Source organism: Sciurus vulgaris (genome assembly GCF_902686455.1).
Source record: "Sciurus vulgaris genome assembly, chromosome: 6".
Classification (NCBI taxonomy): Eukaryota; Metazoa; Chordata; class Mammalia; order Rodentia; family Sciuridae; genus Sciurus; species Sciurus vulgaris.
Window position 1 is genome coordinate 129,169,157 of NC_136466.1, and position 18,056 is coordinate 129,187,212.

General features: G+C 38.2%; 1 protein-coding gene across 1 annotated transcript; it reads right to left on the reverse strand.

Annotated features, from left to right (window-relative positions):
* Positions 1-14,872: 14,872 nt before the first annotated feature.
* On the reverse strand, positions 14,873-17,733 carry LOC306663857 (growth arrest-specific protein 7-like). Its single transcript, XM_079144445.1, has one exon. The coding sequence runs from the start codon at positions 17,569-17,571 to the stop codon at positions 16,375-16,377; it is 1,197 nt and encodes a 398-aa protein (XP_079000571.1). The 5' UTR covers positions 17,572-17,733; the 3' UTR covers positions 14,873-16,374.
* Between the last annotated feature and the right edge of the window lie 323 nt (positions 17,734-18,056).

The window sequence follows — 18,056 nt, forward strand, 5'->3', positions numbered from 1 at the left end:
TATGTGCTTACTTCCTTTTGGGGGAAGGGCTGGTGAGATGAAGTATAGAGAGTGACATTTAACAGAGGTCACTTGTAAAACTGTTCTTGTTCTCGGATCTGTCCTCTAGTCCTGATCCAGGTGTGGTGTTTGGAAACTCCCCTTTCCACCTGTCTGTGTTTTAACTGTTCTACCAATAGAACTGGACATGTCATTCTACTTACTGATAAGATGATGTAAACAAGAGCAGGTTGAATTTTCCAGAAATACGATTATTCTTATTTTCCAGAAAGGTAAGCTGTATTTCTGCCACTAATTTCAGCCTATGTGGGTTACTAGGAAAAATTAAGCAGGGAACTAAAGGACTTGCTTTATACTTAAACCATGTATCCATTTTAAGTGAATCCAGATTAATCCATACCACAATGGGATGGAAAATTTCCGTAAACTGACTCATTTATTTATTCTACAGCCCAGGAAATTCTGCATGGGATTTTGTAAGATTGCAGGCCAGAGATTTGCCCCTCCTATTGATCCTGGAGTTTTATCTGATCTGTGACTCACTGTAGCTGCTGAAGCAATACACTGGTTCTAGAATCAAACTGCAGAAGCAGAATAATTCAACTCTAAACCAGAGGTCTGAGTGAAAGGTGCAAGCTAAACTGAGTGGCATTTGTTTTGTATGTATCTTATACCCGTAGTCTGAAGGTAATTTTATACAATATTTTTAATAATTTTGTGCATGAAACAGTTTCATGGTGTGGAATTTTCCACTTCTGGCATCATGTTCGTGCTCAAAAGTTTTGGATTATAGTATTTCTGATTTTCAGATTAGGGATGCTCAACCTGGATAGGAAGAATCTAAAATGAGAGTTTTCCTTTTATTAGTAAATTGCAATTTCTCACTATTGCCAGGCATGACAAGACTTTTGAAATGGAAGAAAATTCTTTCTGTGGTTTCAGATCAGCTGTTTGAACCCCTCTTCATTCACTAACTTAATTGGATTTTCCTTTCAAAAAGTTGACCAAGGCTAAATATTTGCATGCCAGTGTCAATAACCTTGAGCATATTTTCACTGTGTTAGTCAGTCTTTTGTTTCTGTTACCCAAATTTCTGACAAGAACTTAGAGGGAAACATTTATTTTGGGCTCATGGTTTCAGTCCATGGTTGGCCAGCTCTATTGCTCTGAGCCTGAGGTGAGGCAGAACATCATGATGGAAAGTCATGGCAGAGGAAAGCTGCTCAGCTCATGGCAACTGGGAAGCAGAGAGAGAGAGAAGAGGCAGGGACAAGGTATAGTCCAAGGCCACAGTCCTAGTGACCTGCTTCCAGCCAAACCGCACTTGCCTACAGTTACTATTCAGTAATTCACTCATATTATTAACCCATAAAATGGTTAATACACTGATGAGGTCATAGCTCTCAATGAAGCCTCTGGACATTCCTGCATTGCTTAACACACAAGATTTTGGGGGAAATGTCCAATAGCCAAACTATAACAATTATTAACCTCTGAGAGAAAGAATGGAATCTCAACTATACTGATGCTACCAGAATTGCTATAAAACAGTAGTAGAGTAGTCTTTTTGGTACCCTCTTCTGTTTGTCACTTCTTGGCTGGCTTGATTGATTGATTGGTGTTGGGATTGAACCCAGGGTCTCATGCATGCTAGGCAAGTGCTCTGCCACTGAATTGCACCCAAGACCACTTTCTTGGTTTTGATTTACACAAGCAAGTTCTTTAATTCAGAAACCCACACACAAGAAATCAGAGTTACAATACAGGTAAAGAAGCACTTGTTCAACCACTCTAAAAAAATTTTATAAATAAATTACAAACTCTTACCTACAGAATTTCCTTAATTTATTCATCACTGAAAGGTATTTTCTGACAAAGAAGAAAGTCACCAAATGGTTATTTTTTAGGATGCTTCTGCAGGCTAATGATGAAAGAAAACAGTGACTCTGATTTTGAAAACCAGTACCTCCTTCTTTTACGTTTAATCACACAACTAAGAAAACCTGCTGAAAAAATTCCTCTAAATAATTCCATATGCCTGGGTAGGTCAATTAGTTTAGATCTCTGTAAGAAGAATAGCTTCCAGTTCTAACAGGTGTCCACGGCACTGTGGCATTCTTTTCTGTCTTTTTAACTCTAGGACTGGATTTTATAGATCCTAAAGAAGAAAAAAGCAAGGCTATGCAAACCCCATTTGGAGTTAGATCTGCCAGGAAACCCTTCAGAAAGATGAGCCTTTGCCTTGTCTTGTCTCTGGCGACAGTGGCACCATAGTGTATTGCCCAAAACGATGAACCTGAATCTTACCAAACCCGAAAATAGAACTCTGTGAAAATAATGGGAAATGGAGGAAAGAGGTAACACCATTTGGAAGATTAGACAATTCAGACAATTAGACAAATTCAGAATGTGGGACGATCTATCTGAGTAATAATCTGATGTCTTGAATAATTAATTCATAGTAGCCAAATCAATGGATAAAATTTTTTTATTCAGTCAAAAAAAGTAACTACTGAGGTCATTTGAATATGGGCTGGATAATAGAATATTGGGTAAAATGCTAAGTCTGTAATTTGCTAGGTCTAAATTACATGAGCAAAATGCCAGCAAATATGGCAAAATATTAACAACAGTTTAAATAGAGCAAATGGGGATTCACAATCCAGTGGGGATTCGTGATAGTATTTTCTCTACCTTTGTAATTGAAAAATTTCATGATAACAAAAATAGGAAATGGGGGATGTGGCTGAGTGATAAGCAACTTGCCTAGCTATGTGTAAGGTCCTGGGTTCTATTCCAACACTGCAAAATAAATAAGCCAGGCCAGGTTGTGCACACCTGCAATTCCAGTTACTTAAGAGGCTGAAACAGGGGATTCACAAGTTTGAGACCATCCTGGACAACTTAGTGAGAACTTGTCTCAAAATAAAAAATGAAAGGGCTCGGGATAGCTTAGTTTTAGAGTCCCGGATTCAATCTTTAGTACTAAAAATAAGTAAATAAATCTTCACATGAAAGAAAATGTTACATCCTTTTTCAGAGACATGCTTTCATTTCTTCATAGTAATTATAGACAGTATATAGAGGTCAGTATATAGCTTATAGATGAACTAAATTTCATATTCATTCCCTTTTATTTCCCATGAAATAAATAGGATTATAATTTGTGTTCTTGAAACACATGAACTATGGATCCTTAAATTTCCCCGAGAGCACTTCAGGAAATCTGAGTCCAGAACTTTTTTCATAATAAGAGGAAAATGTTATTGGCCATTTTCATTGTCTTGGCACTTACTTACCCTGATGGCACAAAATTAATGGTGGAAATTTACTATTTGACAATGTTTAAAATAGGCTTTCTAAATAGTGAAGCATACTGAAACTTGTTGGCACAATCAACAATTTAAAAAAAGAGGTTAAATACTTTTTGTACAATTTGTAAATAAAATATTATTGTTTAAATGAGAGGTAAACTGCTGGTATCAGGACATGAATCAACACAGTGGCACTATATATGCTATCGGCCATTATAGTTTAGAAAAAAAAAAAAGAAAGCAGTTTAGGGAAAAAAAAAGCCAATAATTTTACTTAAATATATTTTTGATGAAGCAGTAATTTATTTAAATATATAACCTTGGATACATGTTTTCTCGACATTTTTTGTGATAAAACGTGAAGCACATTTTTTGCAAACTGAAGTATGGTATTTATCTCAAGGAAAAGCACTTGTGTGATTGTTGTGGTTATATGCTAAACTAGCCACCTTTTCATGGAAACCATTTTTTTTTTGTTTCTTATTTTTTATTCTTTTTGTTTATTTATTATTTATTATTTATTATTTATTTATTATTTAATTAAAAATCATACATTTATATAGGACAATCTTGTTTGATTCATTGTTATTTTTTCCTTCCCCCCACCCCTCCCATCCCTCTTTTCCCTCTATACATTCCTTTCTTCCTCCAATCTTACCACCCTCCTTATCCCTAACCCTAAACCTAACCCAAACCCTAACACTAACCCCTCCTACCCTCCATTATATGTCCTCATCCGCTTATAGGCGAGATCATTCGACTTTAGTTTTTTGAGATTGGCTTATCTCACTTAGCATGATATTCTCCAATTTCATCCATTTGCCTGCAAATTCCATATTTTTATCATTCTTTATGGCTGAATAATATTCCATTGTATATATATACCACAGTTTCTTGATCCATTCATCAATTGAAGGACATCTAGGTTGGTTCCACAATCTGGCTATTGTGAATTGAGCAGCTATGAACATTGATGTGGCTGTATCTCCGTAGTATGCTGATTTTAAGTCCTTTGGGTATAGGCCAAGGAGTGGGATAGCTGGGTCAAATGGTGGTTCCATTTCAAGCTTTCTGAGGAATCTCCATACTGCTTTCCAGAGTGGCTGCACTAATTTGCAGTCCCACCAGCAATGTATGAGTGTACATTTTTCCCCACATCCTCGCAAACACCTATTGTTGCTTGTGTTCTTGATAATCGCCATTCTAATTGGGGTGAAATGGAATCTTAGGGTAGTTTTGATTTGCATTTCTCTTATTACTAGAGTTGTTGAACATTTTTTCATATATCTGTTGATTGCTTGTACATCTTCTTCTGTGAAGTGTCTGTTCATTTCCTTAGCCCATTTGTTGATTGGATTATTTGTATTCTTGGTGTAGAGTTTTTTGAGTTCTTTATAGATTATGGAGATTAGTGCTCTATCTGAAGTATGGGTGGCAAAGATTTTCTCCCACTCTGTAGGCTCTCTCTTCACATTGCTGATAGTTTCCTTTGCTGGGAGAAAGCTATTTAGTTTGAATCTATCCCAGTTATTGATTCTTTCTTTTATTTCTTGTGCTATGGGAGTCCTCTTAAGGAAGTGTGATCCTAAGCCAACAAGTTGAAGGTTTGGACCTACTTTTTCTTCTATAAGATGCAGGGTCTCTGATCTGATTCCGAGGTCCTTGATCCATTTTGAGTTGAGTTTTGTGCAGGGTGAGAGATAGGGGTTTAATTTCATTCTGTTGCATATGGTTTTCCAGTTTTCCCAGCACCATTTGTTGAAGAGGCTGTCTTTTCTCCATTGCATATTTTTGGCCCCTTTGTCTAGTATGAGAAAATTGTATTGATTTGGGTTTGTGTCTATGTCCTCTATTCTGTACCATTGATCTACCTGTCTATTTTGGTACCAATACCATGCCGTTTTTGTTACTATTGCTTTGTAATAGAGTTAAAGATCTGGTATTGTAATACCCCCTGCTTCGCTCTTTCCACTGAGGATTGCTTTAGCTATTCTGGGTTTTTTATTCTTCCAGATGAATTTCATAATTGCTTGCTCTATTTCTGTAAGGTACACCATTGGGATTTTAATTGGAATTGCATTGAATCTGTATAGCACTTTAGGTAGTATGGCCATTTTGACAATATTAATTCTGCCAATCCAAGAACATGGAAGATCTTTCCATCTTCTAAGGTTTTCTTTAATTTCTTTCTTTAGTGTTCTGTAGTTCTCATTGTAGAGGTCTTTCACCTCTTTTGTGAGATTGATTCCCAGGTATTTTATTATTTTCGATGCTATTGTGAATGGAGTAGTTTTCCTAATTTCTCTTTCTGAAGATTCATCACTTATGTATAAAAATGCATTGGATTTATGAGCATTGATCTTGTAACCTGCTACTTTACTGAATTCACTTATGAGTTCTAAGAGTTTTCTGGTGGAATTTCCAGGTTCCTCTAAATATATAATCATATCATCAGCAAACAGGGATAGTTTGAGTTCCTCTTTTCCAATTTGTATCCCTTTAACTTCTTTGGTTTGTCTAATTGCTCTGGCTAGAGTCTCAAGAATGATATTGAATAGAAGTGGTAAAAGCGGGCATCCCTGCCTTGTTCCAGTTTTTAGGGGGAATGCTTTCAGTTTTTCACCATTTAGAATGATATTGGTCATGCGCTTAGCGTAGATGGCCTTTACAATGATAAGGAATGTTCCCACTACCCCAATTTTCTGTAGTGTTTCGAGCATGAAGTCATGCTGAATTTTATCAAATGCTTTTTCTGCATCTTTTGAAATAATCATGTGATTCTTAACTTTTAATCTGTTGATGTGAATGACATTTGTTGATTTCCAGATGTTGAACCAACCTTGCATCCCTGAGATAAAACCCACTTGATCGTGGTGCACTATCTTTTTAATATATTTTTGTATGCGATTTGCTAAAATTTTGTTGAGAATTTTTGCGTCGATGTTCATTAAGGATATTGGTCTGAAATTTTCTTTCCTTGATGTGTCTCTGTCTGGTTTAGGTATCAGGGTGATATTGGCTTCATAGAATGAGTTTGGGAGGGTTCCTTCTTCTTCTATTTCATGGAATACTTTGAGAAGTATTGGAATGAGCTCTTCTTTAAAGGTTTTGTAGAACTCGGCTGAGAACCCATCTGGTCCCAGACTTTTCTTTGTTGGTAGGCTTTTGATGACCTCTTCTATTTCATTGCTTGAAATTGATTTATTTAAGTTGTGTATATCCTCCTTGTTCAGTTTAGGTAATTCATATGTCTCTAGAAACTTGTTGATGTCTTTGAGGTTTTCTGTTTTGTTGGAGTATAGATTTTCAAAATAGCTTCTAATTATGTTTTGTATTTCACTCGTGTCTGTTGTGATATTTCCTTGTTCATTCTGAATTTTAGTAATTTGAGTTTTCTCCCTCTTTCTCTTTGTTAGTGTGGCTAAGGGTTTATCAATTTTGTTTATTTTTTCAAAGAACCAACTATTTGTTTTGTTAATTTTTCCGACTGTTTCTTTTATTTCAATTTCGTTGATTTTGGCTCTGATTTTAACTATTTCCTGTCTTCTACTACTTTTGGTGTTGGTCTGCTCTTCTTTTTCTAGGGCTCTTGAGCTGTAGTGTTAAGCCGTTTATTTGTTGATTTCTACTTCTTTTGTTGAATGCACCCCATGAAATAAATCTTCCTCTAAGTACTGCTTTCATAGTGTCCCAGAGATTTTGATATGATGTGTTTTGTTCTCATTTACTTCTAAGAATTTTTTTATTTCCCTCCTGATGTCTTCTGTTATCCATTCATCATATAATAGTGTATTATTTAAACTCCAGGTATTGGAGTGGTTTCTGTTTTTTTATTCTGTCATTTATTTCTAATTTCAATCCATTTTGATCTGGTAGAGTACAAGGTAGTATCTCTGTCTTCTTGTATTTGTAACAGTAGCTTTTTGGCATAAGACATGGTCTATTTTAGAGAAGGATCCATGTGCTGCTGAGAAGAAAGTGTATTCGTTCTTTGTTGGATGGTATATTTTATATAAGTCAGTTAAGTCTAAATTGGTGATTGTGTTATTGAGATCTATGGTTTCTTTATTCAGTTTTTGTTTGGACGATCTATCCAGCGGTGTGTTAAAATCGCCTAGTATTATTGTGTTGTGGTCTATTTGATTTCTGGAATTGAGAAGGATTTGTTTGACATACATGGATGAGCCAATGTTCGGGGCATAGGTATTTATGATTGTTATGTCTTGCTGATTTATGCTTCCCTTGAGCAGTATGTAATGTCCTTCTTTATCCCTTCTGACTAGTTTTGGCTTGAACTCCACATTATCTGAAATGAGGATGGATACTCCAGCTTTTTTGCTGTGTTCGTGTGCATGGTATGTTTTTTCCCATCCTTTCACCTTTAGTCTATGGGTATCTCTTTCTATGAGATGAGTCTCTTGCAGGCAGCAAATTGTTGGATTTTTCTTTTTAATCCATTCCCAGTCTATATCTTTTGATTGATCAGTTCAGGCCATTAACATTCAGGGTTATTATTGTGATATGATTTGTATTCCCAGTCATTTGACTCATTTTTGTTTTTTGACATGATTTGGTTTCCCCTTTATTTGGCTATTCCTTTAGGCTAGTTCCTCCTGTTGCTGATTTGCATCATTGTTTTTCATCTCTTCCTCATGGAATATTTTGCTGAGAATGTTCTGCAATGCTGGCTTTCTTTTTGTAAATTCCTTTAGCTTTTGTTTATCATGGAAGGATCTTATTTCATCGTCAAATCTGAAAGTAAGTTTTGCTGGGTATAAGATTCTTGGTTGGCATCCATTTTCTTTCAGGGCTTGGTAAATGTTGTTCCAGGCCCTTCTAGCTTTTAGGGTCTGGATTGAAAAATCTGCTGATATTCTTATTGGTTTTCCCCCTTATTGAATGTAATTTGATTCTTTTCTCTCGTGGCCTCTAGAATTCTGTCTTTATTTTGTATGTTAGGTATTTTCATAATAATGTGCCTTGGTGTGGGTCTGTTGTAATTTTGTATGTTTGGAATCCTATTAGCCTCTTGTACTTGGTTTTCCATTTCATTCTTGAGATTTGGGAAATTTTCTGATATTATTTCATTGAATAGATTGTTCATTTCTTTGGTTTGTTTCTCTGTGCCTTCCTCAATCCCAATAATTCTTAAATTTGGCCTTTTCATGATATCCCATAATCCTTGTAGATTCTGTTCATGATTTCTTACCATCTTTTCTGTTTGGTCAACTTTGTTTTCAAGATTAAATATTTTGTCTTCAATATCTGAGGTTCTGTCTTCCAGGTGTTCTATCCTATTGGTTATGCTTTCTATGGAGTTTTTAACGTGGTTTATTGTTTCCTTCATTTGAAGGATTTCTGTTTGGTTTTTTTTCAATATCTCTAACTCTTTATTGAAATGATCTCTTGCTTCCCGTATTTGCTCCTTTAACTGTTGATTGGTGCGATCATTTAATGCCTGCATTTGCTCTTTCATCTCCTCCTTCAATGCCTGCATTTGCTCTTTGATCTCCTCGTTTGCTTCCCTGATTGTTTTAATTATGTACATTCTGATCTCCCTTTCTGACATTTCTTCTGCTATGCTGTCATTGGGTTTTATTGATATAGTATCTAGGTTTGTTTGGGACATTTTCTTCCCTTGTTTTCTCATATTAATCAGATGTCAGTGGAACTTTGTGATATTGCAGAATTCTTCTGTTGGCTTATATTGTCCCTGTAGATTTCCAGTGTATCACCTTCCTGCCTTCAGTAGCCTGAAGTCTTGGAGTAACTTGATAATGCAGTGCTTCCAAGGAAAGTTGCCCCTAGCCTGCTACTGGTTCCAGGACTTAGAGCTGGCTCTGTGTGGAAGGGCTCTCACTGGGGGGTCTGCTCTGAGAAGCTAGCCTGGAAAGGTGCTTACTGCTGGATGGGGCTGGGCTGTGGGCTGCTTGGTGAAGTCCCTGGCTGCCCTGTCCTGGTCCTTGAAGCAACCTGCGGGCAGGAACTCGCCACCCTGGTTCAGGGACTTGAAGCTTGGTTCTGTGCAGAAAGGCTCTCACTGGGGGGCCTGCTCCGAGATGCTGGAGAATCTGGCCCTGTGGGAGGAGCCCACTGCCGGAGTGCGCAGGGCTGCCTGGGGAAGACTCTAGCTGCCCTACCCTACTCTAATAAGCCACTTGAATCCGGGCCTGCCGCCCAGGCAGCACTTCACCGGGGGTGCGGGGGGGGGGGGGGCAGACTCACCCCATGGCTCTATTTTAGTGCAAGTCTCTCAATGCCTCCCCTTCTTGAATCCTGGGTTCTGGAGTGACTGGAGATGCAGTCACCCTCTAGTCCGCCATCTTGGATCGCCCCATGGAAAAGGCCTGCGGCCAGGGGGGCGGGGGGGGGCAGGTCTGCCTGGAGAGGTCTCTGGCTGCCTTGCCCTGGTCCCAGAGGCTGCTTGCAGGCCGGAGGTCACTGCTGGCTTGGGTACTTGTGGCTGGCTCTGTATGGAAAGGCTCTCACTGGGCGGTCTGCTCCAAGAAGCTAGCCTGGAAAGGCGCTTCCCGCTGGAGGGGGCCGGGCTCTCATGGAAACCATTTTTAGTTTAACATCTAACAGATAAACTACGGTTACTTTGACTTGGATATCTGACAGGCTGTCTCAAAAATGAATGAAGTGATTTTGTCCCTTTAAGGAAGTGTCTGATAATAGGTTAGCCAATTAGACTGTTAGTCTTAAAGCCTTCAAATGAAACTTTGAATTTTGGAAACAGTAAGTGTGACAGTTTCTCAATATTTTAAGATATCCTGATGAGATTGGTGCTGACATTAATGAATGTCATTTTTATATCAAATAATGTGTCAAAACTCAGAAGTCCAGTAAACTCATATTTTACAAATGTCTAGTGCAGAAAATGTTTCAAAATCATGCATTGATAAATAGATTTGCTAAAAATGCCAGATAATCCAATTGATTTTAATGCAATGGAAGAGTTCAGTGATTTGGTTTCTAATTCCACATTGCAATTAATCTTTAAAATACTGCTGTCTAAAAAACACCTACAATTATCTGAAAAGACCATTAAAAACACCCCTTCCTTTTCCAACTACATATTGATGCAAGACTGGAGTTTCTTCACATGCTTCAACCAAAACAATATATTAGGACAGATTGAATGCAGAAACAGATATGTGAATCCCATTAATTTCTATTAGGTGACACAAATTTGCAAAAATGTAGAGCAATACCACTTGTCTCAATAAATATTTTTTGGTTTTGAAAATATACCTATTATTTCATGAATGTATGTTCATTATGTTAATATGCAGTGTTTATTATTTTTAAATGAATAAATAAACACTTCTTAGTTTTAATTTCTAATGTGGACATTGATAGATAAAACTCAAACAAAAGTTCTTCAGCATCTTCAATTATTTTATTTGACATAATATAAAATTCACAGAAAAATTGCAAGATCATAATAAAAAAATAACACCCATATATTTATTATGTTAATTCAGCATTACTAACATTTTATCCCATTTATCATGTGCTCTTTTTCCTTCCCATTCCTTCTCTCCTCCTGCACTACTCTCACAAATGTGTGAATAGAGAGTGTGTGAATCTTTTAAGACTAAGTTACATTATCAATGTCCTTTACTCCTAAGTATTTCAATGAATATTCCCACAGATATTCTCTTTCACAAGTATAGTACATTTATTAATATTAAGAAATTGAACTTTGACTGCAATATTTCTACTAATCTCTGTAGATAATGTAATCAAAATGTGTACTAATGCTTTTTGTAACATTTTCTCCCAGTCTAAGGTCAGGTATCACATTTAATTGTCATGTCTCTTTAGACTTCTTTAATCTGAAAATTTCCACAAATTTCCTTATTTTATGATGCACTCTGAAGTGCATACTCACTTCCCTTTAATAGAACTTTCCTCATTTTCAGTTTGTCTGATGTTTGAAACTAAATGCTCAGGGTGTCACATCTGGTGCGATCCATTGTTCATCCAATTTTCACTAGTGATGTTAATTTCGATCAACTGATCAAGGTAATGGCTGATTCTTCAGCACCATATTACTATGTTTTCCCACACAATCATTGAGGAAACTGTGGGGAGACAAAACCATGCAAATATATTTATACTCAACAAAATTTTCCCCAGATTTAATATCTGTTGATGAATCTTGCCTTATCCAAGCTTTTCAAATGACTTTCTTGAAGTATAATTGACATACCATACCATTCATTTTTTATACATGCCCAGTTCAATTCATATTAGTACATTGACAAAGATGGTGTGCAGCCATTACCACAGTCTAACTTCAGCACACTTGTATCATCCCCAAAAGCAATCCGGTGCCCACTTGTACACTTCCATTTTTCAGGTTTCTTAAAGTAGAAAGTTGGGTTATTGATTTGAAATCTTTCTTCTTTGTAATTTAGATTTCTAAAGCTATAAATTTCCCTCTGAACACCATGTTAGCTGTATCCCATAAATTTGACATGTTGTGTTTGTTTCTATTCAGGTCATTCCCTAATTTCTCTTGTTATTTCTTTTTGATCCATGGGTTATTTGGACAAGTGTTGTTTAATTTCCACATATTTGTGAATCTCCCAAATTTTCTTCTATTGTTAATTCGTATTTTAATTCCATCGTGGTCAGGCAATGTTCTTTGTATGGTTGCAGTCCTTTTAAATTGAGTCTTGTTTTTATGGCCTAACATATGTTCTATCCTGCAAAATGTCCATGCACCTTGAGAAGGATTTATATTCTGCTGTTTTGGGTGTTTTGTTCTACAGACATCATTTAGGTCTAGTTGGTTGGTGTGCTGTATAAGTCTTTAATAAACTTGCTGAGCCTCTGTCTAGTTGTTCTACCTGCTATGGTTTGAGATAAGTGTCCTCCAGATACCTATGTGTTAAAGGTTTGGTCTTCAACTGTGTCATTATAGAAAGGTGGCGAAAAGTTTAAGAGGTGCGGCCATTTGGAACACTCCGTACAAGTATATTTTAAGTACACAATGTACTTACATGGTGCATTTATACATAGTGTTGCTAGCTATACACACTATGATGTATAGTTGATCTTTAGAACTTACCTTGTATAACTGAAACTAGATAACCTTTGATTTGGCTGTCATTTTTTCATCTCCCCATCTCCTCAGCCCTTTGCAACCACCATTCAACTCTCTGCCTCTGTGAGTTTGATTATTTTAATTTCCACATATAAGGGAGATCATACATTATTTGTCTTTCTGTGCCTGGATTATTTCACTTAATATGATGTCCTCCAGGTTCATTCATGTTGTGGCATATGGCAGTATTTCCTTCCTTTTAAATGTTCACAAATATTACATTGTCTATGTAGTTCACATTTTCTTTATTCATGCATCCATTAATGTATCTTGACTCTTGTAAATAAAATTGCAATGAAGATAGCAGTACAGGTGTCTCTTCAAGATCTCCATGTCAATTTCTTTGGATAAATACCTAGAACTGGGATTTCTGGGTAATATGGTAATTTGATTTAATTTTTTGAGGAGCCTTCTTACTATTTTCCATAAAAAATGTACCAATTTATATTTTCACCAACATTACACCAGAGTTCCCCTTTCTCTCCATCCTCATCGACACATATCTGTTGTTTTTTACAGAGCCATCTGAACAGATGGGGGATGATATCTTATTGTAGTTTTGATTTGGATTTTCCCAATGATTGGTGATGGTGAGCACCTTTTCATATACGTGGTGGCCATTTGTATGTCCTCTTTGGAAAAAAATAACTATTCAGATCATTTGCCTATTTTCAAGTCAGGTTATTTGTTCTTTTGCTACTGAGTTGTAGGAGTTACTTATGTATTTTGGATATGAACCCGTATTGATTCAATGCAATCTTTATCAAAAGATTATGTGGTTTGCAAATGTCTTCTACCACTCCAAGAATTGCTTTTCATTTTAATTTTTGATTGCTTCATTTGTTGAACAGAATACTTGTAGTTTTATTTAATTCTATTTGATTATTTTTGCTTTTGTTGCATATGTTTTTGGTGTCATATCAAAAAATCAAAACAACAAAAACTTGCCAAGACCAATGTCAAAGAGGTTTTCCTGTTAGTTCTAGGAATTTTACAGTTTTGGTCTTTACATTCAAGTCTGTATTCCATTTTTAGCTCATTTTTGAGTAATGTGAAGATTCCAATTTTATTCTTCTGGATATTGATATTCAGTTTTTACAGTATCTTTTAAAAAGAGACTCTACTTCCTCCATTTGTATTCTTGGCATCTTAAAGATTAGTTAGCTATATGTGTAGATTTATTTCGGTGTTCTTTATTCTGTTCCATTTGTCTACATATTTTTATGCCAGCACAATACTGCTTTGATTACTATAACTGTACAATAAAATTTGAAATCAGAAACTGTGATGCAACTGGAATTGTTTTTGTTGCTCAAGCTTGCCTTTGCTAGGGATCTTTGTGATTCCATATGAATTTTAGCATGTTATTTCTATTTCAGTGAAAATTTTTCTTGAAATTTTGATAAAGATTGCATTGAATCAATAGATAACTTTGGACAGTACAGACATTTTAACAATATTTGAACACTATTCTTTCAACCCATGAACACGGGCTATTTTTTTCATTTGTGTCTCCTTGAATTTATATTGTCAATATTCTATAGTTTTCAATGGACAGAGATTTTACCCTTGTCAAATTTTTTCCTTAATATTTTCCTTTTTAATGGTGCTACATATGATATTGTTCTCTGGATTACTTTTTTGGGTAATTCACTACTAGTGAACAGAAGTGCCACTGATTTTTGTACATGGACTTCATATCCGACAACTTCACAAAATTTGTTGAATAGTTCTAACAGGGTTTTTTATTGTTGTTGCTCTGTTTTGGTTTTGGTGGAGCCTTTAGGGCTTTCTTTACATAAGATTATGTCAACTGCAGAGCAAAGCAATTATACTTCTTCCTTTCTTATTTGGAAGACTTTATGTTGCCTGATTTCTTTAGCTAGAACTTCCAGTACTATATTGAATAAAGGTGGCTAAGGTGAGCTTCCTTGTCTTGTTCCTGATCTTAGAAGAAAAATTTTCAGCATTTCATCTTTGAGTACAATATTAGTTGTGGGCTTGTCATAAATGGTCCTTATTATGATGATGTGCATTCCTTCTACACCTAATTTATTGAGAGTTTTTTGAATTTTGTCAGATGATTTTTCTGAATCTAAGGAGATGATCTATGATTTTTATCCTTCATTCCGATAATGTGGTATATCACATTTATAGGTTCACAGATAGTGAATCATCATTGATTTCTAGAATGTATTTCACTTGATCATGATTTATGATTATTTTAATGTGCTGTTGAATGAGTTTGCAAATATTTTGTTGAGTAATTTTATATCTGTTAATTTTCTTTCTTTTTCTTTTTTTAGTATATTGGATATCTTTCTAATATAAACTATGAGAAAGCAATTCCAATTTAATGGAAGAGATGCCAAGAGACTCAAGATTAATGTCATCCACTATTAGCATGTAAAACTGAGGGAAAGATTAGTGAATCGTGCTCATAGAATTCTGCCCCCATGAGAGATGGAAGGGTCAATCCAAAGCCACTGATGGAAAGATGAAGAATGATGGACCCTCAGAGCATGAGTTTCTGGCTAGAATTTGTTCCTTGCTCACTATGTCAATTTCTTCTCCCAGTCCCCTCAGGCTGATTCTCTAGGTTAACATAGTGATCATGTTTGCTGTAGTAGAGGAAGGAAGTGACGGGCTGAACCCAGGGCAGTGTTGAAAATCTTCCTGAATCACACTGGGCCCAGGCTTCTCCAGGGAAGATGGACAGAGGGAAAGGAGGTGCTGGCACCAAGGGAGGGCTTAGCATAGGGCTCTGGAAAGTTCAGAGTAGCTGGAGGCCCAGGTGGCAAGACACACCTGGATAGCAAAGAACTCCTATGGCCATGAAAGTCTGCAGTGCCCATACAAGGGACAGCAGTCCAAACCCCATCATGCATAAGCAGATGGAGCCATATGCGAAATGACAAAGGGACTTGCCCTAATCTGTCTCTCATATGGGACTGACCCAGCCCCATTAAACCCATGGTGGGCAGCCCAGGAGAGTGGTGGTCAGGGTAGCCCAGTGTTGGACAGGAGGCCATGGCAGACAGACCCCATCTGGTTTCTGAGGTGAGCTGGTATCTCCATTCCTCAAAGCCTTTGGACATGCACAGAACTGAAGGAGGCCTTGCTGGCTGAGAACTTTGGAAAGCTCCCTCTAGTGAGACTGCGCAGGGGTGGCAGGGTGGGGACTGCCTTGAGAAAGCAGCTGAGGAATGGATGGATTGGGATTTCCAGAGACTTCAGAGACGATGCCTGGTCTGATAGGAACCATGATTCAATGCTCCGACTTGGGGCTAGTTTGCCGAATGAGGTAGTTCCATCCTGACCTCTCTAGGCAGGGTTGGTCTGGGAAGACGGAAAACAGGCCTTCCCAAGACTCATGGGGATGAAAAGTGGCCAAGGATAGCTAGATTTGGGCTCCCAGAATGCAATGAGAAAAATAGAGGGCTGTAAAGGACTCTAGGTGCAGGCTGAGCTGATGGCGCTTTCTGTTTATGAGTCTGATCCTGACATTGGCTTGGAGGCAGAGGTGACCCTCCCCTGATCTTCCGAAGCCCCTAAGGAGATAAAGGGACCAGTTGGAGGATGGGCCTTCGGGCACCCAAGGGCACAAGTGTGTGACGGCCACCCCTATGGAACTCAGCAGGGACCACAAATTTCCAGCCTCAGTTTGTTCTCAGAGCAACAAGCATGGCATGGGGTTTGGGGGCTTCAGTCTTGGAGACAAGGGCAGGGTTGCAGGTGTGTCTTCTTGGCCTGGGAATATTTGGGATCCCCCAGCTGGGCCATCCAGATCACCCTTCTGGAATCGCCAGCTCTCTCCTCTCTCCTCAGTGGACAGGAGAGTGGGTGGGAGGGCAGCTTCACCCAGCAGGAGACACCATCTCCTCTCCATGTGACACCCAGCCCCTCTCCTGGGCAAGACCCCCGGGGGCCACACAGGTGTGTCTAGATCTCCATGTACACAGGGCGAATGTTGCCCGTTTTGTGCTCTCTGACCCACAGCTCTCTGTCTTTGGCTGGGTCCACTTTTCGAAGCAGTTGGTCCACAGGCTTAACTGTGCTTTGGTTGAACATGTCCGTCTCGTGCCGCAGCTGTGTGCACTGGCACAAATGTTGCCGGATCATCTCCACCCTTTCCACTTCCAGCCACTCCAGCTCCAAAGTGGTGGTCACCATCTCTTCAAACCACTTGGACTGGGCCTGGTTGTAGAGGTCCACACAGCGCATGAGGTCATCACCAGCCTGTGTGGACTTCCTCCGTGCCTTCTTGATGTCCTCCTCCGTCTTGTTGCTCAGCTTGATCTCCAGCTGCTGGGTCTTCATCTCCAGGTCTCTCTGCCGCTCTGTGAGGGCTTTCCGGGCCTTCTCCACTGATGCATAGCGGCTGGCGAGTTGCTTGCGGAGGTCAGCGATGTGGTGGTCACACTTTTTCATGTCTTTCTTGAAGTTCTCACGAAAGTTCATTAGGGGCTTCTCTACCTCACTGTGAAGCTTGGCTGAGAACTTGAGATGAACTTCTGCTTCATCTGCCAGGCTCTTCTTCACCTGAGCCCATACTTCTCCCAGGGAGCCTTCCTCTTGCGCAGCCAAAGAGTTCTGAGAGAGCTTAGCCAAGTTCTTTGCATATTCTTCTTCAATCTTTATCCTCTCTCGGACGAATTCAGACATTTCTTTCTGCATTTGTTTGCCCTTCAGTTGCTTTTGGAGCAGCAGTTCGAACCCCGCCACGGTGCCATTGCCTTGGGGGTCTTTCTTATCAGCCCAGAAGTAGTCACAGTAGCTCCACTCAGTTGGCTTCAGCAGCTGCTGTTCAGGCATTGTGTCTGGGTGAGGGAACGTCACGCAATTTATCATCTCTCTGTGGTCACCTTTATTTTCAAAATTATATATTTTGTCTTCATTGCCTGAAGTTCTGTCTTCCAAGTGGTCTCCTCTGTTGGTGCTACTTTCCATTGAATTTTTATTTTGGTTTATTGATTCTTTCATTTCAAAGATTTCTTCTAGATTTCTTCTCAGGATCTTTATCTCTTTCTTTAAGATATCATCCATCTCCTGAAACATAGCTCTGATTTCACTCTTTATATCCTCCTTAAAGTCATGAAGCAGTTTTACTAAGTATATTCTGAACTCCTTCTCTGACATTTCTTCTACTGGTTTGTCAATGGAGTCTATAATTGGAGCATCCTGGTTTGTTTGGAGTGCTTTGTTCCCTTTTTTTTTTCATTTTGTTTGTGTGTCTTCCCATTTAGTCATGGGGATCTGAGGTAGTACAGTTTCTACCCTGTAGATTTATAGTGTCCCTGAAGGTTTCCAGTACCTCATAAATCTGGGTTTGGGTTTCGAAGGCTCCGCCAGGCAGCAGTCCCAAGATGGCTCCTGGATGGCAGACGACCGAAGAGCTCCAGTGGAGCTCTGTTAATTTTCTTATAATATCTTTGGCTTTGCTATCAAGTTAATTCTGGCTATTAAATCAATTAGGAAGTCTTTTCTCCTCTTCCATTTTTTTTTCAGAGTTTGAGAAAGATTGCCATTTGTTCTTCTTTAAATATTAGGTAAAATTCACCAATGAATTCCTCAGGTCTTTGACTTTCCTTCATTGTGAGGTTTTTGATTACTAATTCAATCTC